This window comes from Rosa rugosa, chromosome 4 (assembly GCF_958449725.1).
Source record: "Rosa rugosa chromosome 4, drRosRugo1.1, whole genome shotgun sequence".
NCBI lineage: Eukaryota > Viridiplantae > Streptophyta > Magnoliopsida > Rosales > Rosaceae > Rosa > Rosa rugosa.
The window spans coordinates 35,160,038-35,181,802 of record NC_084823.1 but is presented as its reverse complement, the minus strand read 5'-3'; the positions used below and the strand labels follow the sequence as shown (position 1 = coordinate 35,181,802).

Genomic DNA, 21,765 nt, shown 5'->3' with positions numbered 1-21,765 from the left:
AGTAGAGGCAGCCCTCAACCTCCGCGATCCGTGATTGGTCTCCATCGAGAGCTGGCGAAAACTTCCGGCGAAGCCCTTACTAGCTGACGCACCGATGGATCTTCCATCAATCTACACCCTGAAGTCGAGCCCAGCCATAATGGACGCTCATCAGAGAGTTCGAAAACCAAATCCTCCACTATAACACCAGCTTCCAGTTGAAGCACCGGGGAGCAATCCAAATCATCGACAGAAGAAGAAGGAGAAGCCCCAAGCCAAGGCGGCTCTCCATATGATAACTCAAACACAGCAATCAGGAAGAGATAGTTAGCCACAAGGCTGGTGATGACCATGGCCATCACTGCTTGGAATTTTTGGGAATTTTGTCGAGGGTAGAAAACCGCCGAGTAAACCCTAGCAGAGCGCTAGGTCAAGAAAATTTTTGGCTCAGTATTAACTTTGTTAAAAAACAATGAACCGTCAGGAAAAAATGTTAATTTTGGGTTCAAACAAGTTTTACAAAGATTTTTTTTTTGTTTCTTAGCTAACCGAAGTCCTCTAGTTGAGGAAGATAATTAAACGTGAAGAGAATGAGAATTTGTCGGAGTATTATCGTATTTATGCTTTTGAAGGTTTACCTTCGATCCTTGAACTGATTATCATGATTCATGTCTTGCTCATCCCTTCTGCACAATTTGTGAATTCCAGTTGGGTGGATGATGAAAAAGGAATATGGGATCTGGAAATGTGAATCAACACATTTCTTAGTTTGTTGTATGAGTTATACTTGAATGATGAAAATGACCATTATACCTATTAATTTCTTAAGGACACCAGTTGTAGATCACTTAAGCCACATTATTCATATGGATATTTCATACGGTCAGTGTCTTATAAATAAGAGTTAAATATTGTTTACTCCCTATACTTATAGGGTTTCATCGTTTCAGTCCCTGACCTTCGAATTTCACCTAAAAAGTCCTTGAACTCCTAATTTCCTCCCAATTGGTCCTTGCCGTCAAAGACTTCGTTATCTTGCTGACGTGGCGGTCGTTTTCCCCCTAAAAAGTCAATTATACCCTCACTTATTCAGTTTTTTTAATTAATTTTATTCTCTCTCTCTCTCTCTCTCTCTCTTTTTTACCTCTTCGATCTTCTTCCATCTTCTTCCACATAGAGCGTCTTCTTCTTCCAAAAACAAACCCAAAATAAACCCACCTCTCTCTCTCTCCATCTCTAGACCTTCGACGACACCAACGTCAGCCAAAACGGTGACGTTTCCAACCGCGCCGCCCTTCTCGCTCTCCGCTCCGCACCAGACCCCTGTAGCTTACTGGTTTTGCCCCAAGACGACGAAGATGCCCCTTTTCTCTCTACCTTCTTCTTCTTCACACCCAAATTAATCACCATAACCACCACTGAGCTCTCTCTCCATACCCAACCACCAATCCCATTGCAATCAACACCAAGCCTAAATGCCTTCATATCTTCATGAAATTACCCTTTACATTCTCAGAAAACCCACTTCATCACTTTAGATTTACTAGGCCTGATCTGGAAATACATAGTGGAGAATGAACAACTCTTTCATTCTTACGAAACTCTGCTCGTCAGCTAACTTCGGCGTCTAAAAACTCCATCTTCTGTTGCTCAGATAGTCACGACTTCTTCATAAAAGTTGTTCAAAATCGAGTCTTCTAAACTGTCTTCAAATTTCATGAAAATCCAACGGTTGAATCATCCAAAATCAAGGTAAAACCAATGACTGTTCATACAAAATTCTGTTTTGAGATGAAATGATGAATTGATTCCAATTCGTATTTACATGTCTGATCCAGTCCCTCTTCGAAATGGGTCAAGTTTTTCTCTTGAGATTGAATTCAATTCATGAAGTACTCATTTCAATCTTGAGCAAGTTGAAGCCATCAAGGAGAGAGAGAGGCAAAAGGAGAACATATGCAATCTGGGTACCCCACCCAGCCCAACACCAACGCCGCCCAGCACCCGCCGAAACCCACCTATCTGCTCTGGGTATTTGAGTTTTTGGTAAGATTTTGATGGGTGAAGTGTTTTGATTCAAAATCTCATTTGGGTATTTGAGTTTTTGTGAGGTTTTCTATCAAGATCGAATTTTTGGATTTATGTTAGTTTTGGGGCACACATTTTGATTGGAATTGGGTCTGGTGTGGTTTGGAATGAAGAAAGTGATGGAACTGTATTTGATTGAGCTCACTAAGGTGTGAATGAATCGAAAAAAATGGAATTGAATTAGGTGGAGGTTGGTATTTGTTATTTGTGATTATATGGAAAGTGTTGATGTAATGAAAGTTGCATGCAAGTAATTATAGTTTATTAATCATCGGACATGGTTCTGCTGCAGTTAACGAAATCCGGGATCTAGTGATGATTCTGGTCATGGGTATGCATATCCTCGGTCCAGCGAGAAGATGAGGATGAGAGCTTCCGGATAAAGACCCTCTATTAACCAGACGGAGATCAGGAGAGATGTGGAAGAAGAAGAGGTAAAAAGAAAAAAAAGAAAAGAAAAAAAAGAAGAATAAAATTAATTTAAAAAGAAAAAGAAAAAGTAAGTGAGGGTATAATAGACTTTTTAGGGGGGAAACGACCGCCACGTCAGCAAGATAACGGAGACTTTGACGGATGCTTGACGGCAGGGACCAATTGAGAGGAAATTGGGAGTTTAGGGACTTTTTAGGTGAAATTCGAAGGTCAGGGACTGAAATGATGAAACCCTATAAGTATAGGGAGTAAATAGTATTTAACTCTATAAATAATATTGTAAACTCTATCTGAATTGGTAAGAGATATAGAATGACTAATAGGATCAGAGATGATTACCATCGGACAGTGAACAACAATCAGTAGAGATTCAACCCATTTCCAAAAAGACATCAAGAATCTGACTTTGACGTACCCCACCATTCCTCCAAACCTACCAAGACCACAAGCAGCCCCCATTCCACCGCCACCGGAGCAATCCAATAACCCGCTTTGAAACATTGCCCATGACTGCCATAAGTCAAAATCAGAAAATTCAAGTCACTTCGAATCCCCAAGCCCAGCCTCTGAGCAACCCTATCCAAATCATTAGAGGTAGAGAAATGATCTCCGACCAGAGATAAGAGAAAAACCAGATCTCGAAGAACTTCATCGAAGAACACGAGCAACCCTATCCATTGGTACTCCATTGGTGAATTGGATCGCGAAACCACAGCCGCTCCCAAATGTGATCCTAGAAGAAGAAGAACGCAACCAACTTTTGCAACCAAACTACATAAACATCGGCTGGAGAAACAAACTAACCCGTCCGACCATACCCAAGTCAGGCTGGAAGCCAACGTCGGTGTATAGGCGCCGCGGGACAAGCAAAGAAACTAAATTGTTAACTGCCAAACGCTAGTTCATGTTTTTGCGGAGCTCTCGAATAAACCAAAACACCTAAAATTGATTAAAATTAAGGGGTCTTTTTTTTTGAAGGAAGTAGGTCAGCCCTTTTATTATAATTCAGCAAGCAGTACAAAAACGAAACACCCCTATGGGGTCGACAGAAAGCAATCGTTTCTTAGAACCTCATGAAACCCTATTCTAGAATAATAAAATCCCAAAACAATCCCGAGTACACCCACCTTTTGGTAAATTCACGCACTTTTATTCTAACAAAAACCTAGAAACCTCGAAGCTTTCATAAAATGGTTCCAACTAAGGTACTGGTTTTTGCGACCCAAAACAAAAATTAAATAACACTATGGGCCATAGAGACCCAATCCATCCAACCCCTTAGCAAAAGGGTAATCCAGCTCGCTTGAAACCCTAGACCAGTGTGCCTAAATCTAAGGGTCACAAACCAGTTCAAGGCCCAGGAGGCCCAGCAGCACCAAGAGCAGGCCCAAAGAGTAGGGTACACCAAAGCCCTAGCCCCTTGAGCCCACACGTGTTCTTCCACCCAACTACCACCAGATGTGCCGTCGCCGATGCCAGTAGAAGGGAACACCCCACAACCGCCGCCGCGAGTCCACCACATCATACATGGGAACCCAGCACAGCCCCGCCAGAAAGGATCGTCGCTGCAAGTAGAAAGATGTAAACCGAGCTTCCCACCGCTGTAACGCGCTCGCCAACCACCAACCCAGAGCTTAGATGCAAGACCCAGATCAGGAACAGGGTCACCATAACTTGCCGCTGTAAACCAGCCATGATCCAGGAAGGCCCCGCCTTTGGGATAGAGAACACCATCAAATCCAACTGTGATACTCTCGCCACGGTCGCCCACCCCACGACCTCGGTCCAAGAGCCAGACGCGCCGATCTGCCGCAGACCACCACAGCTTCAAACCATCGGATTTCAGCCTCAGATCAGTCATGAAAACACAATGACCGTCTTTGACAGAAACCACAGGGCTCCTTGTCCATGGTGGTACTCCAAGCGCCAAATCGAACGCAGCAAGAAGAAGAAGGCAATTAGCCACAAGGCTACCAATGACCATGACCATTGAAGTTTGAAAGTTTGGGAATGTTTTCGAAGGAGGAGGCCGACGATAAACCCTAGCAAAGCGCTAGGTCGAGGGGTGCGAAAATGTAATTCAAATAAAATTAAGGGGTCTTGACCAAAAGCACCAAAATAAGTTAAGACTCTACCCCATTTACCCCAGAAACAAATTTTTATTCCCAACTACACAATTTAACAAAACATGACCATTTTGACCATAACTTAATTAAGAAATTACAACATGCCACTCTTTATCTCTCTCCTCCTTTCAGATCCTCTCTCTCTCTCTCTCTCTCTATCTATCTGATCTCCGATCTCCATATCTGGTGCAATGATGGCGACGACGCCCTCCGTCGACCTAGCCGCCCGTTTCTCTATAGCCACCTTTGAAGTCATCAACGCTCAATTCTCTCCAGTCACCAGTTCGACTCGAGTTCATTTCCAGTCCCTCATCTTCGACGCCGAATTCGTTTCTAGTCCCTCTTTATCTCTTTCCTCCTTCCAGATCCGATTTCTCTATTCCTCTCTCTCTCTCTCCGGTGAGAATCTGAGGAACATCCCCAACTGACTCAGCTTCAGCTCATCAACTGTCGTGTAGCCATTTTTTAGGTCAGGTTCCGGCGAGCTTCTGCGATGGACCACAACGTCTTGGAAGGAACGCTGCCATCGGCGACAACCAATTTCACAGTGCCGGTGCATTTCAGTGTCGAAGGGAATATGCTTGGACGGTGTATGGGTGCCCAAATCAATTTTTTTTTTTTTTTTTTGCAAAATGGGTGCCCAAATCTATTGAAGGGACATTTTTTTTTTAAGTCATCGGACAGAAGAGCAAAGAAAAGTTTTGATTGTCTATTAGGGGGCAATAGACATTTTAAAATTGATATAATCTCTTCTTTTTTTCTTTAATTAAAGTTTTATTTGTCTAATTTTAAGAATATTAGTTTCCATTGCGGTTACTGAAAGTTCTATTGGGGGGCAATAGGCGTCTATTGAGGGGCAATAAACGTCTATTGGGGGGGGCAATACATGGCTGATAGACGTCTATTGGGGGCAATACATGACTGATAGACGTCTATTGGGGGCAATAGACGTTTATTAGGGGCAATAGACCTCTATTGCCCTTCTATTGGGGCAATAACTGGTGAGGTTTTCAAAAAAGTCCGGTGGGCGGCGGCCGGTGACCGGAATCCGGCGGTCGATGACGGAGCTCCGGCGAAATCTCCTATGGCTTTTCTCTCTCTCTTTCTAAGTAATAAAAATGTGAGGGTAAAATTGTATTAAAAAAAAATTTATGGGGTATTAGGGAAGATCTCCTTAGAGTGTTTTAGGTAAAAGAGAATTTTAAATGAGATAAGTGGGAAAAAAATATCTAGAAATGGAGTAAATTGACAAAAACCCTAAAATTAAAAGTATTGAAGCTCGAGTAAATTAGCGTGTAATTAAAGAGGGAGGTATATAGATTTATCCTAATTTATATTATAAATTCATAATTATCTTTTTTCTCTTTAATTTTTTACTTTTGAAATAGAGACAATTTTTCTTTAATTTAAAATATTTTTTCTCAATAAAAGAAAATTTATAAAAAGAAAAAAAAAATTCCAAAAGAGGTGCTTTCAAATATTTACTAGGAAAAAAAAAAAAAAAAATTTGTTTTAAAAGTGCAGACCAAGAAAATCTAAAAGGGGAAAGGGAGTACAGTCGTACATAGTTCGGATCCAGATTTGCACAACGACGTCATTTTGTCCCCAAAAAGAGGTTACCGGATCATCCCCGCTTCCTGCGTCGGTCTTCTTCCTTTCCCCCCTTCCTTCATCACTCTCGTCCTCCCCAACTGCCCCTACTCATCTCTATCTCTACCTTCCAATCAATTAGGGTTTAATAGCTACGAAATGTCCTCTGCAAAACCCTAGCCTATTATCCCTTTTCAAATTTCTGCTACTACTCTTATCAACGCACATGGCCGGTGCTAATAGCAACGCCGGCGAGGCAGCAGCCGGCGGTGGGGCCCAGCCGGCTCAGGCTGCTGCGGCGGCGGCGGGGGGAGGTTTGGAATCGGCTCCGGCGCCGACGCCGTTACTGAACTCGAACGCGCCGCCGCCGTTCCTGAGCAAGACGTACGACATGGTGGACGACCCGGCGACGGACCCGATTGTGTCGTGGAGCGCCACCAACAACAGCTTCGTGGTTTGGAACCCGCCGGAGTTCGCCAGGGACCTTCTGCCCAAGTACTTCAAGCACAATAACTTCTCCAGTTTCGTCAGGCAGTTGAACACTTATGTATGTGTTTTCATTCCCTCTCTCTCTCTCTCTCTCTATCTTTCTTAGCTGCTCAAGGTTTATGCCTTTTCGTTTGGTGATTGATTTTGTTAATGATTTAAGTCTATCTTTGCATTCTGGTATAATGATTTACTCGAATGTAATCCAGATAAGTGTATGAGGATGCCGAAAAGAAACCAAGATTGTATGGATGATGGGAGAACCTTGAGAAAAGAGAAGAGAAATTAGTATGTCAGTGGTAATTTTGTTTGAGTGTGGATCCTGAAATCCTTTTCGATATCATCTCCAAGTAGGTTGTTAAGAGATTTCAGGCAAATAGGCTTCAAGTGCGAAGTGTTAGATCTGTTTTTTTACCAAGCACTTGGATTGAGAGTTGATAGGGAAAGAAATTGAGTGCCAGAATGCAAGGTTAATGATAAATTAGATTTTAATTTTTTTGTTGTTTTGTTTGTAATATTGACATCAACTAGTCAAAAATATGAGCTGATATATGTAGAGCAGAGGGATATGTTTCTCTACGTGAGAGAGGGCTGTTGAAATCCTAATTCCTTTCTTGGTTTCCTTGAAATGCTATTGTCTCTCTTTGATTAAGTGTTTCCTGATGATTTTGGATAGTTGTGTTCTGATCACGCATTGAGGTTACTGGATTTAGTCCATTGCATGGTTCCTTTATTTATATAGTTATTTCACTCTCACCATACTAAGGGGTCTTTGATGTTGGAAAGGTCAACATTTTAATAGATAAACTACCAGATGTTTATCTGGCTTTATTTATTTTTTATTATTATTATTTTTGGAAGGGCTTATCTGGCTTTATCAAATTGAAGGAAATTTTGTGGCTTGTCATGATCGTTGTGCTATCATTACCACTTGTTCGAAATCTGGATGGCTGGATGAGGTTTTTCAGCAACTTAATCTGACCTTTTGGATACTGGGTTTTCTGACAATCTGCACAGCATATCACTTCAACGTTTCAAACAAGCATATGATTCGGATCAAATAAATCATTACTCTATATCTTTGTTGATTCTGTAAATAACTTAACATGCAGTTTTGTCAAAACTTTAGTTATTTGCATGTGTGTGTGCGCGCGCGCGCGCGCGGGCGACTACTGTATTGGATTGCTACCACAAATTAGTGAGTTTGTAAGTACCTGTATTGTTTATGCCATGCTATTAAGGCTAAAAATATGGATGCCAGTAGAAAATATCAGTAGTTTGCATTTACGGAATTGCAAAAATTTCTTAGTAAAGCAACCTGTTTTCTGATTATGTAGTATTCTGGATAGTTGTGAACAATTTTGATAAGTTCTTTGGCTGTGGAGCATCTATGGTATCTAAAGATTCTGTGTCTTTTGACTACTTGTTCTTGGACCTAGGAACACTATCAAGTATGTTATTACTCTATGTAAGTGGGGGTGAAATGTACAGCGGTACTGCTAGGACTTTATCTAATATAGTTATTCAGGGATATAGTCATACTCACCTAAACGGTATCAGTTCATCCATGTGGGTACTCGTACTGCATGGTCTAGTTACTTCCTAAACATCTGTCAACACTATACTTATATTGATCCTTGTTTTGGTTAAAAAATTGCTAAGCTGTTGGAACTTGTATGCTGTTGATGGTTATTCTGTGTCATGCTAGAAATTTGTGCCTTAAATGTGGTACATAATGTATTGGATCTCTGTTAGTGTCACGGGGCAATATATGTCATGTTATCGTGGAAATACCTGTAAACCAGTAGTTCAGGTTTAGGGAAATGTTGCTTGAAATATAATTATGGATAGAAATATCGGTTAAAGTTATTTGAACTAATGCAAGTTTAGAAATATCTGCTTTGAAACATGGAAATTTTGAATGATTGTAAATACTAAACCAATCACTAATGCATTAATTAGAGCCTTAGAGGTATACTTTCTGAAATAATGAATACATGATATTTGCAAGACATGTAATGTAATCTATGGAGGGTATGCTACTGACCCATATAGCATTTGTGAAAATGCAAGTTAAAAGGTTTAGTTTTGCATTACAGAACTTATGAATCTTGTTACTGGGAGTTTGATGCTGTCTGATACCTTGTTCTGTTTTCTCCATAGGATTTATGGCTTTTGGAAAATGATTGGATTTGTTTTCTTATTTCTTATGACTACTTTGTGCTTGACATGGATGATGTTCATGTGCATATTGAATGGGGAGTGCACTTGTTAAGTACTGTCAATAGTGTGAGATAGAGACTACTGTGGATGTAAGCACACTTTTGGTGCCTGAGATGTTGAGGGTGTCCATGTGGTTAGTTAGGGGTGCTGTGCTCATATTTCATATAGAAAGTATGAACGTTGCAAGTTACGACCTTTTTTTTTTTTTTTTTTTTTCCCCTCGTGTCTTTCTTTGGTTTTTGCTTCTAGGCGGACTAGACGGTTGGATTAGGACTGAGCTTTGGCTAGGCCCTACCTGAAGGATAGCTCTGTTTATATCTTAACTGGATGTAGTCGTCACATAGTTTACCTTATCTCATTTCATTTGTGTTACTGGTCTCAATTTCAAATGTTTTTATTAAAATTTAAATATGTACTTTTGGTTACTGCAAAAGCTTGGTGATCTCCTTAATCATCTCTGAGTGAAATTGGGAAGTGATGCAACATCTTGTTTTCCTAAGAATATTGATGGAAAGGTGGTTTGCAAATGGAGGGACTCAAGTTGAATGATAATCCCTGTAGTTCAGTGGTGAGCTTAGGCTCTTGCAGTTTTCTTAATATATGTGTGCGCGCGCGCGTGTGTGCTTTTTGTTTTTCTTTAATAATAAACAGAAGCTATATTGGTCAAATTTTGTAGTTTTCTCAAGAGTGTTGATATGACTTTTTTTTACCCCTTCATGAATGCTTGCCTGTCTGTTCATCGTTATATTTGTTGTTTGCTTTCATTTTTTTCTTAATCGTGCAGTTCTCTTTGCCTTTTGTTACGGTGATTTAACCCTTTATTAATTTTGGGGCTAACAGGGATTTAGGAAAGTTGATCCTGACCGCTGGGAATTTGCAAATGAGGGCTTTTTGAGGGGTCAAAAACATCTTCTAAAGAGTATCAACCGGCGAAAACCTGCCCATGGACATGGTCATCAACAGCCACAGCAGCCATCACATGGACAGAGTTCAGTAGCTGCATGTGTAGAGGTTGGGAAGTTTGGTCTCGAGGAAGAGGTTGAGAGGCTTAAAAGGGACAAGAATGTGCTTATGCAGGAACTTATCAGGTTGAGGCAGCAGCAACAGTCTACTGATAATCAGCTGCAAACAATGGTCCAACGTCTTCAAGGTATGGAGCAGCGGCAGCAACAGATGATGTCATTCCTTGCAAAGGCTGTTCAGAGCCCTGGTTTCTTGAATCAGTTTGTACAGCAGCAAAATGATAGCAATAGGCGCATAACTGAAGCCAATAAGAAAAGGAGACTCAGGGAGGAAGGAATTGCTGAAAACGAGCGTTCTGATACTCCTGATGGACAGATTGTTAAGTATCAGCCTCCGATGAATGAAGCGGCAAAGGCAATGCTCAGGCAGATGATGAAAACAAATACTTCTTCCCAGCTGGATTCTTTTAGCAACAATCTTGAGAATTTTTTGATTGGTGAGGGTTCATCATCATCCAGTGCAGTAGACAGTGGTAGCTCTTCAAGCCATGTCTCGGGAGCTACACTTCAAGAGGTCCCGCTTACTTCAGGGCGTGGACCGTTACCTGCAATTTCAGAAATAGAATCTTCTCTTAAGGCTACAACCTCTGGAGAAGTTATGAGAGATCCATTGTCAGATATTAATGTCCTCATTGGAGCGCAAGAGGCACCAGCACTTCCTATTTCTCAGGCAGATGTAATCCCTGAGGTTTCTCAGGTACAAGGTATGGCACATGGAGGTTTAATTGATATTCCTGAAGGAAACACAAAACCTGAGGCAGATGTTGGATTTATTCAAGATATGGCACCTGAAGCCGGTGATGGATTTATCGACTCCACGGCATTTGATTTTATGTCCCTAGATGTTGATAGTTTTCCCCCTGATGCTGACATTGAAGCATTGCTTGACAATTCCAACTTGTGGGATTTTCTTGAACAAAGTCCTGTGCCAGATGAAATGGATTCGACCTCTGCAGAAGGCATGCCTGTGGGAAATGAAGTGCAGCCGACAGAGAATGGGTGGGATAAAACCCAGCATATGGATAAGCTTACTGAGCAAATGGGAAATCTTAAATCAAATACTAAAGGGGTTTGATCATGTTTACTAATGTACATTAGCTACAAACATCGGTCGAGGTAAACCCCCCCAAACACATACTAAGTAGATCATATCAATCACCTGGTCCCGCTTATATGGCCATTGGAAAAGCAGCTATGACTTCTGTATCAGTTCATCCTGGCATTATTTTGCACATATGGGACACAAGTTCTTGTTGTCATTACCCCTTTAGTCTCTTTAGTCATTGTGGTAGTCAGTGTTGAATGAACGCAGCGGACATAGTTGTCTTAGAGGCAAAAACTTTTGATCTTTGATCTTAGTTGTACAGGTTGATGTCCTGCTCTAGGTATAGTGGGACACAGCCTTTGTTTCAAAGGAATTGCTCGTAAGGGAGGCTGGTTTCTTATTAAGTTCATGATTGTTCCTTCACAGACTTTGGTTGCACTAACATCCATGTTATCACATCCTTTGCACTTGAAATGATAATACTGTTTTGTGCATCTGGAAATTAATTTTATTGTTTTGCAAAGTATTCTTATATGCGCTTACAACTTGTATGTTTTAGATTTTATACTATGAGAATCCAGATTGTTTTTTTATTTTATATTTTTGATAAAATGAGAATTTAACAGAAAGGGAAAAGCTCTATAGAATAATTTCTGATCCAGTGATATTGCAAACATGGCTTCTTTGCCCCTTTTGTTTTTGCATCACCAAAAGTAGAAAAGAAACCGTGCTCTTTTGATACAGGTAGTTTATGCCTTTATGGACAGTCTGTTTGTTGAATATGCATACGAGTATCCCACCTTTTGTGTACGGATAAAGAATCGGAGTTTTGAAGTATTTGATGCACCGTGTGGGCATATCTGCGTATTGAAGTATCTACCATCATGGTCCTTGCAAAATAGTTGATTCTGTTCTAGTGACCATTGGGTACGTAGTTCTCTCACTCTAATGAAAATAGGCGCAAATTTAATTAACACACGGCTCCGCCTTCCATATCGGATTCTCATCCTAAAACCCCGATATTCAGAGATCCTGGCAGTGTATTCTTTTGCTGTTGTTGTTGGGATCTTTGCCTTATCTTGCCACTCGCAACTAATTCATTTCAATCAATTATTTGCTCTAATTGTTAGCTAATTGCATCCATGGTACTTAGCCATCACTTATTCATTGTTTTCGATCATATCCAGAATGTTAATATAGGGCTAGAGTAGTTCATCGGATAGTCAAAAAATCACGACTAAGATGATCACAATTTCTATTTCGAATCATAGACTTTTGGATGCGCTCTGTTTGGTAATTGTTTTTGCTTATCTCAATCCTAACCATGTATTGCAAATACAAGAGTAAACTCAAACAGATCCTAACAAGAAAATGGATAGGTAATCAACAAGAAAGCATACGTGTCGAGATAAATAGTATTCACCTCAAAAGGTTAAAACGATCAACATTTTTACAGCACCGACTTTCCACACAAAATTCACCCGCCCGTTAATTTGGGGATACACACATCCACCTGTCAGCCCCAACTATGAGTTAGAACCAACTGGTTATGTTTTATTTTTTTAGATTTTAGAATTTAAGTATTTATTTTTTACAGATTTAAGTAGAGCATAGGATCAAAAGAGAAACAACAGATCTTGATAAGGAAGAGTAGTTAGTGTGTAAATGACATTAGTGAGAGAGAGAAGGCATCAGCAAGGGCTAAGGCTCTCTCCACCGCCACCACCAGTGACTGCAACAGCTGACTTCACCCACCGGAGCTTTTTTCCGGCACTGTCCCCAGCCTCCAGTCCTGACTCTCCAGCCATTATTGAAAACCTCTCCGATCTCGAGAAAGTTGAGGTTCTTGGCCACGGGGATGGCGGCACTGTCTATAAAGTACGTCACAAGAAAAGCTCATGCATTTACGCCTTGAAAGTTCTGCGGTTCGACAACAATGCCGCCACCGGTATCTTGCAACAGGTGGCGCGTGAGGCGGAGATCCTGAAACTGGTTGATTCGCCCTACGTTATAAGATGTCATGGGATTTTTGACAGTGGGGCGTTCATGAGTCCGGATCATAGTAATAATGAGGGTGGAGGAGATTTGTGTTTTGTAATGGAGTACATGGAAGGAGGCTCACTGCACGATGTACTGCGAGCACGTCAGAGATTACCCGAGCAGCTAATCTCTCGCGTGGCAAAATGTGTCCTCCAAGGACTGCGCTATCTACATGCCATGCAGATAGTGCATAGGGACATAAAGCCTTCAAACCTCCTCATAAACGGTAGAGGGGAGATAAAGATTGCAGATTTTGGGGTCAGTCACATGGTTGCGGGTGCCCATGAGGCGTGTGACTTGCACATGGGTACGTACGCTTACATGAGCCCGGAGAGATTTGATCCAGAGAGGTGGGGCGGCCGCAATGCAGATGGTTTTGCTGGAGATGTGTGGTCACTTGGATTAGTGGTGTTGCAATGCTACGTTGGCCGGTTTCCGCTCATTGGACCGGGGCAGAAACCGGACTGGCCGACGTTGATGTGTGTGATTTGCTTTGGGGAGAGGCTGGAGATGCCCGAAACGGCCACGCCGGAGTTCCGGAGTTTCATTTGGAGGTGTCTTGAGAAGGATTGGAGGAAGAGAGCAAAAGTTGATGAGCTTCTTGACCACCCTTTTGTGAATAAAACTTGTTGCGCTTCTACGGATCAAGAGCTCGTTAATTTTGTTTTCCCTGTGGATTGAGTTCCTTCTTAATTTCGTTTTTTTTTTCCTTTTACACTCACGTTAGGTTTTTTCTTCTTTTCCAAACTTTTGAACCATTTTGCCTGGCTTTTGGTCTTTGGTTGAAGATACATAGTATGCGGATCTTGATTAATTTATATGGTATTATGATGAAATTGAGAACAAGGCAGTGGTACTTGAACTTTGATTAGGGTTTAGGATGATTGTTTAATTAATATGGTAATATATGAGAAACTGAGAACGTTTTGATGCTGAACTAGCTAAATGTAGATTTTTGTTCTTTTCTTTAAACGAATTTTTATTTTTTAATTTCTATTTTTTGAAAGTAGTAGGTAAAGGGCTCCCTGCCTTAACTTGAAATTTTGTTGAGTGAACCAAGAAAGATACAAAAAAGAATAGGGAGATTATGTCAAAACCAAACCCGAAACAAATTACAACCTCAACTAACAAAAATAACAAATGTACATGAAATCAACGGATAATAATTTGCTATTGCTATTATCTAAAATTTAGATGAAATCAACATACAAGAACTTCATATAGGTAGTAATGATAAGTGAATCATAATTTTATATCTTACATACATCCCGTTTTATGTGATAAATAATGTGGCATAACCAAATATTTTAATGAACCAGTTTGATATTCTAGCTTCTGTACCAAATGAACTATCACAATTAGATAGGATCTGAACAAAATTTATCGGGGGACCAGAATATTTTAGCATTTATCCTCTTTCTCCTATTCTTTGGATGTTCTTGGTTAAAGCATGTTGCTGATCGATGGAGCAGCAGAAAAGGAATTAATGCAAGAAATTCAGAAAGAGATTTAGAAGAGAAAAGAAATAAGGGTTGAAGAGGAGAGAAATAGAAAGAACGAAGAAGCCATTGATGCCACTTAAATTAAAATGAACAGGACAAGAGGAAGATCCTTGGTTGGAGAAGAGACAGGTAATTCTTTTTGAACAATTCTTAGGTTCACCATTGGGTGAGCAAGCATATTCACCCCTATTATCGATTAACTCACTTTTACGTAATAAATTTATAATCCAACGGTCCATATCTTAAATTAGCATTTAAAGATCATCTCTGTAAAAAATCAATCGAATCAGAAATCGTTTAATTATCTAATTGAATCAAATAAATGGACGGTTCTAACAACACTTACTGCTATTATGATGAACCGTCCATGTATTTCATATAAATGAATAATTAAAAGGTCTTCAATTTGATTGATTTTTTTACAGAACTAATCTTTGTATTACATTATACAACTTGAATGGTTGGATTAGAAAATTAAAAAATTATTATGCGTTAATCATAAGAGAGAGTGAATATGCTGCTTCACCCCAAGGGGTGAACCTGAGAATTGTTCATTCTTTTTTATTGGTTATCATGCACTTCCATGATTACATGGTTAATTGTTGTAAAGTGAAACCCACTTGATTGCTTTTCTTGTGAGATTGGAACTTCAGTTTTGGTGATTTGTTCTGTCCATGGTAGACATGAAGACAAGAAAAAGAAACTAAAGACAGATTTATTATTCGGATCAACAAGTCAAATAATTTCATGTGTTATTAAAAGCAGCAGAATAAGGAAGACGATCGAAAATGGAAAGAAGAGTAAATAAATCATGAGTACAACAAGTAGACAAGACCTAGCAAAACGAAAATCAGATTGCCTTGTACATGAGAAACTGAAAATGAAACGGATCCAGATGGCTGTTTATCATCATTGTCATCTTCTTGTTTGGGGTCATTGAAGTTGGAATTAGGGACGATTGTGTCCGGGATTGATTCATCGTCTCCATTGCTTGACTGTGGACTGCTTGCTGGTCCTGCCGGGGAATCGTCTAAACTCTTTGGCAAGCCTTGTCCGTGAGTAACATTTATCTTGAAGTGCTGCCCATTCTGGCACTGTTCGCCATCATAATCACCGGAAAAGAAATATGTGATGCCCTCTTTTAACAAAGGAACTGCCACCGACACATCGTGTGTGGCGGTGTTTGACGGGTTCGCTTCCGACCATTGAATTATATCCTTCTCCTCGGCGTCGTCATAATCGCACAGCTTGTACGTTGTCATGTTATAGGTTTGGACGACCGAGTGGTTCGTATCAGTATTGAAAACTGCATGGCCAGCCATAATTAATTCCATACCATAGAAAAACCAAATATGCCATAAAAAAAATAAAAATTAGTCCAAAAGGGAAAAAAGGAAAAAAGAAGAAGTTTAGACAGAATAGAAGAAAAGAATAATTGGCCTTGTAGATGAGCTGTCGACATATACCTAGGAGCTGCTTAAAGAGGATAAACGGAGAAGGCGTCGGTGGGAGTCTTTGTTTTGAGTGGCTACATGTGAAGCACACATGGCCATGCCGTTTTATGGAAACGTCCATGATTGCAACCTCGATCACCTTGTCCTATTCTTAATTCTTCCTCTTTCAGCTTAATTATTTAATTAACTAGCTATTGCTTTTCCACTAAGATCTCTGACCCAGATAAATGGGATGAAATACATTTTAGAACAGGGTATTCAAAAGCTTCATGATTGTAATGGAGCGACTCTATTACGTACCAATTTCTAGAACGAGCGCGCAGCTACGTTAAGAGTTTGTACTAATTATTATCTACTTAGAAACACAAGGACTTATCAGATGAAAATTCTCAGAAAATCGCAATTCAAAAGTACTAGAAACGTAATTAGTGATGAAAATGATATAGATGGAGGATAAAAGTGATGATAAAAAGCTTACTGAGAAAATCTCCCAAGCTGAAGTTGTTGGCTGCAGCCCATTTCTGGTAATTAAGATCAGGCTTTTGGAGGTTATCGTACCAACCCAAGGAGTCGCCCACTGTGTGGTTCTTGTAGGCATGAACAGAATTACTGGAAACTGAAACAAGAATAAGAAAACATGATGAGGTGATGAGCACCTTATTTCGCGTCTCCTCCATTCTTCTTCGATCGTCCTCGGAGTTTCTGAGATGTGATTTTATTAGTACTCACTGCGGTTGCTGTACGTGGGGAGCAGATCCATTTAGTACTTCAACTTAATTGTTATCATGCATGTGAGGAATGCCACTGCCAGCTACTCAGATACTCTACGTGGCGAATATGTATTACCCAAGTCAATAGGAACCTCATGCAGTGACAATCACGGCATCAAGAAGGAGAATAATGAGACAAACAAATTAATTTGTTAATAACCTCATTATTTTTCACTTTAAATTTAAATTCAATGTAATTGAGCACGACTGGATACAAAATCAACTGACAATCTAAGCGGGACTGACTATATGAAGTTGTCTCTACTTAAATAATAACCTATGTTAAAAAGATTTAATTAATAAAAATAAGAAGGGTAAAAAAAAAAAATCGTATATATAAAATGATAAAACGGTGAAGACTCTAAATAATTAATACTGGGCATATGGAAACAAAAACTGATTTTTATTTGATATGCTAGTATTGTGGTGTGCTATAAGCCTATAACATCAATTCCAATTGCTTACAGGTGAAGTAAAGGGCCGCACTCGCATGAGATGATCAGAATACCAATGACGTCAATTCCTAGGATTCCAGCGAATGGTCCAACGTGATTCATCATCAAAATTCAGTATTTTTACAAAATTTGAGAAGAACGTACTAATAGTTGACAGGTTAATTGTAGATTCAATAATGTTTTTGAATTGAAATTTACGTGTAATTTGTTATCAACAATCTGCATTTTTGTGTGATTTCTGAAGACAGATATATTCTGCTTTTTTAATAGAAAAAGTCAAGGGCAGGAGTTGATTTCAACTCAAACTCAATTGTGAATGCATGTAAATTAAACAAGACTTAATAGGCAAATACACTGCAAAAGATTTGTTTGGGTGCGTAATTGACTAAAATCTTATATATGTAATTTTCTACAACCCATCGTGTTGTAATCGCAAACTAAAATCCTTGCTCTTACTTCAAGGATGAAAAGAAAAGGGAAATATGGTTTAGTTAGGTCACATTAATATAGGAAGTGAGTATTTCATTGGCCATCCATTTACCCAATTTCCAAACCCATCTTTAGGAAGGAAGGCAACCCTCAAATCCAAACACTGAGGGTTCTATACAAACTTTTTGATTCCCCACCAGCCGGTTGTATATGTAGCCGAAACAAACATTGTGATAGGCTGAAATTAACAGCTCCATTCTCATCTCGTTGCATATTGATCTCATTCAAAACCCATCCATTCTTTTCCATTGTCTGATATTTTGATATCTTCAAGTGCACCAGTCTGTGCTCCCTGTATCCCAACTCAAATGGCTTTATCGAGTACATTGCAAGAGAGTTGTCTTTGTACGAAATCAAGCCATTTATGATGTTGAAGTGAATCTTTGTGACCGAGTTGGGGTTCTCTATTTGAAGGGTCATATCCCAGTCAACCCTGATGGTTGTGTTTGAGATGTTAAAGTTAGAAAGGAAAAGAGAGTCGAGTTGGAAACTCAGAGTCTGAGGAACCAAGGACATGGAGGTGAAAAAAAAAGGCAAGCACAAGACTGCCCAAAATGTAACCATTAGAATTAGGAGGTGGACAATTCTAACTTCAGAAATGTAATGTGCTTTCATAGTCCTCTGAACATAAGGGTTTGAATTAGGGTTATTTGAAGCTAGAAGTTGGGGTGGGCTGTCTTGGCCTTCAAGAACTTTGAGATTAATTTCCATTGTAATGAGAAAGTTAAGTAGATTTCAAGGCAGGTCTTTGTGAAAAAGCGAAAGAAATATGGGTGTGAGGAAAGTTATTTCAAAAATGAGAATGTCTACACAACTTAAATAACTTTCAGAGATCGTTAAAAACGTACAAAGAAGGTTACTATGGTATTTGTTAAAATTCAGTCAAAATAAAATGGTTATAGGTATAGTCAAAGAATGAATAACTAGACTAAAAACGAACATGTAGTTACAGAAAATGCGTAGACATCTTTTTTCAATTAACGAATAAAACGGAAAAGGGTAAATAATGGAATCATCTTTTTAATTAATGTTAAAATAGTGCTTCTTCAAAATGATCAAATGTTTTGAATACTAGTGGACAAGTTGCAAGTACTTGCTTAATTTCTTGATAGTTTTTTCTTCACCTAGATGAGTTGCATTGAGTTATATGATGTTACATCATCCTAGGACAAATTGTGCACTAATATTATGCTCCCAGAATAACGTAAAATTGTAACTTATTACGTGATGTTTTCTGTTCATAAAATTGTGGTTTTACGGAGCCACACATCATTCTTGCCTAGATTCATGATTGCAATGTGGGGTATTTGTAGTCATTTGTTCCACACAATTGATTTGAGTCATGCATCAAAGAGATTAGGAATTAATAATCGACCTTTTTATTCTAACTTCATATTACTACTGGTGGTGGGTAGATGAATTAAGACAATGCTATGTGGTTCTTATATCAGGTATATTCATAAAAATCTAAACTGAAACCATGCATCCATCCAATGATTCTACTAAATTAAAGCTATTTCTATGTGCATGTCCATGATCACATATCGATATACCAAGAAACAACTAGCACTGATGTTGTTAATATCCATTAAATTAAGCTGCTGAAACTCTATCTTCAATGAAACATAATATTATTAGTACTAGAGAAACATCTAAACATCATTTTTTGTGAGCCTCGTCCATTCTCAGTAAGTGATTGAGCTTTCAATTGCTGTAAAACGTCGGAGTACACAAGGAAACAAACACAAAATGTCCACAACCTTTTGAACTTTCTTTCGTTGTTTTAACTAGTGACTCAATATTCATGGATAGTCGAAGTTCTATCAATAAACGAGAAACATTTCTACAGATCCAAAGTAAAACTAACCAAACCCGTCTGCAAGGAAACAAATATATAGTAATTTCTAAATTTCATGCTTACTTTGTCTGCATTTTTGAGTGGTTCCTCTGACAAGAGACCCTTCTTTTATATTAGAAAAAGTCAAGGGCCCTTCATATAGCAAAGAGTTGATTTCACCTCAGTCTCAATTGTGAATTTTATTTGTGAATGCTTGTAAATTAAACAAGACCTAATAGGCAAATACACTACAAAAGATTTGTTTGAGTGCGTAATTGACAAAAATCTTATTATATATGTAATTTTCGACAACCCGTCGTGTTGTAATCGCAAACTAAAATCCTTGCTCTTACTTCAAGGATGAAAAGAAAAGGGAAATATGGTTTAGTTAGGTCACATTAATATAGGAAGTGAGTATTTCATTGGCCATCCATTTACCCAATTTCCAAACCCATCTTTAGGAAGGAAGGCAACCCTCAAATCCAAACACTGAGGGTTCTATACAAACTTTTTGATTCCCCACCAGCCGGTTGTATATGTAGCCGAAACAAACATTGTGATAGGCTGAAATTAACAGCTCCATTCTCATCTCGTTGCATATTGATCTCATTCAAAACCCATCCATTCTTTTCCATTGTCTGATATTTTGATATCTTCAAGTGCACCAGTCTGTGCTCCCTGTATCCCAACTCAAATGGCTTTATCGAGTACATTGCAAGAGAGTTGTCTTTGTACGAAATCAAGCCATTTATGATGTTGAAGTGAATCTTTGTGACCGAGTTGGGGTTCTCTATTTGAAGGGTCATATCCCAGTCAACCCTGATGGTTGTGTTTGAGATGTTAAAGTTAGAAAGGAAAAGAGAGTCGAGTTGGAAACTCAGAGTCTGAGGAACCAAGGACATGGAGGTGAAAAAAAAAGGCAAGCACAAGACTGCCCAAAATGTAACCATTAGAATTAGGAGGTGGACAATTCTAACTTCAGAAATGTAATGTGCTTTCATAGTCCTCTGAACATAAGGGTTTGAATTAGGGTTATTTGAAGCTAGAAGTTGGGGTGGGCTGTCTTGGCCTTCAAGAACTTTGAGATTAATTTCCATTGTAATGAGAAAGTTAAGTAGATTTCAAGGCAGGTCTTTGTGAAAAAGCGAAAGAAATATGGGTGTGAGGAAAGTTATTTCAAAAATGAGAATGTCTACACAACTTAAATAACTTTCAGAGATCGTTAAAAACGTACAAAGAAGGTTACTATGGTATTTGTTAAAATTCAGTCAAAATAAAATGGTTATAGGTATAGTCAAAGAATGAATAACTAGACTAAAAACGAACATGTAGTTACAGAAAATGCGTAGACATCTTTTTTCAATTAACGAATAAAACGGAAAAGGGTAAATAATGGAATCATCTTTTTAATTAATGTTAAATATGCTTCTTCAAAATGATCAAATGTTTTGAATACTAACGGACAAGTTGCAAGAACTTACTTTCGTGGCACCTCCCTTCGGGATGCTACAGAAAGCTTTATGTGACATTTGAAAGGGAGGTACCACAGCTTTCCTGTTAGTTTGTTCTTCACTTATATGATGTTACATTATCCTACAACAAACTGTATTATGCTCCCAGAATACCGTCAAATTGTACCTTATTACATGATTTTTCTCTTCATTACATTGTAGTTTTACGGGGCCACACATCATTCTCGCCCTTAAGTTAGTTTTATGATAACAATGTGGGGTATTTATATTCATTTATTCCACATGATTGTTTTGAGTCCTGCACCAAAGATTAGAAATTAATAATGGAGTTTTGTTTTCTTACTTCATAATTAGTACCGGTGGTGTGTAGATGAATTATGACAATGCTATGGATTGTTTATATCAATTATATCCATAAAATCCCTAGACCGAAGACATCCATCCAAAAATTTTACTAAATTAAATACTATTTCTATGTACATATGTCCATGGTCACCATCAATTCACTCCGGGCACGCTTGAAGGTTGTGGTCGCCCTTTTAGTGCACCAGTGGCAATCCTCAATGGCAGTCGGTCATCCGATTTATGAATTTAACAGAAAAATTGATTAATACTCACTAACATGAACAATGACATGGATCGATTAATATCAACTAACTTTATCCAACTTTTTTTTGTTATTATTAACCGAAGAAACAATAAATATCATACAATTCAACTATAGACAATGGTTAAGATTTCGGGGCATAGTGGAA

The 21,765-nt window shown here is 38.9% G+C and overlaps 5 protein-coding genes across 5 annotated transcripts; 2 read left to right on the top strand and 3 right to left on the bottom strand.

The window, feature by feature from the left end:
- Positions 1–6,165: 6,165 nt before the first annotated feature.
- Positions 6,166–11,497, top strand: LOC133743494 (heat stress transcription factor A-1d). The gene is made up of 2 exons (XM_062171448.1): positions 6,166–6,762; positions 9,765–11,497. Exons 1-2 carry the CDS (start codon positions 6,442–6,444, stop codon positions 11,019–11,021), a joined length of 1,578 nt encoding a protein of 525 aa, XP_062027432.1. The 5' UTR covers positions 6,166–6,441; the 3' UTR covers positions 11,022–11,497.
- A 1,145-nt stretch (positions 11,498–12,642) lies between these two features.
- Positions 12,643–13,945, top strand: LOC133743493 (mitogen-activated protein kinase kinase 10). Its single transcript, XM_062171447.1, has one exon. It carries the CDS (start codon positions 12,657–12,659, stop codon positions 13,710–13,712), a length of 1,056 nt encoding a protein of 351 aa, XP_062027431.1. The 5' UTR covers positions 12,643–12,656; the 3' UTR covers positions 13,713–13,945.
- Positions 13,946–15,263: 1,318 nt separating this feature from the next.
- Positions 15,264–16,713, bottom strand: LOC133707440 (early nodulin-like protein 18). The gene is made up of 2 exons (XM_062133006.1): positions 16,466–16,713; positions 15,264–15,839 (listed from the first exon to the last, which is right to left on the bottom strand). Exons 1-2 carry the CDS (start codon positions 16,662–16,664, stop codon positions 15,343–15,345), a joined length of 696 nt encoding a protein of 231 aa, XP_061988990.1. The 5' UTR covers positions 16,665–16,713; the 3' UTR covers positions 15,264–15,342.
- Positions 16,714–17,791: 1,078 nt separating this feature from the next.
- LOC133744715 (uncharacterized) lies at positions 17,792–18,412 on the bottom strand. Its single transcript, XM_062172779.1, has one exon. The coding sequence runs from the start codon at positions 18,410–18,412 to the stop codon at positions 17,792–17,794; it is 621 nt and encodes a 206-aa protein (XP_062028763.1).
- A 1,602-nt stretch (positions 18,413–20,014) lies between these two features.
- Positions 20,015–20,635, bottom strand: LOC133744714 (uncharacterized). The gene has a single exon (XM_062172778.1). It carries the CDS (start codon positions 20,633–20,635, stop codon positions 20,015–20,017), a length of 621 nt encoding a protein of 206 aa, XP_062028762.1.
- Between the last annotated feature and the right edge of the window lie 1,130 nt (positions 20,636–21,765).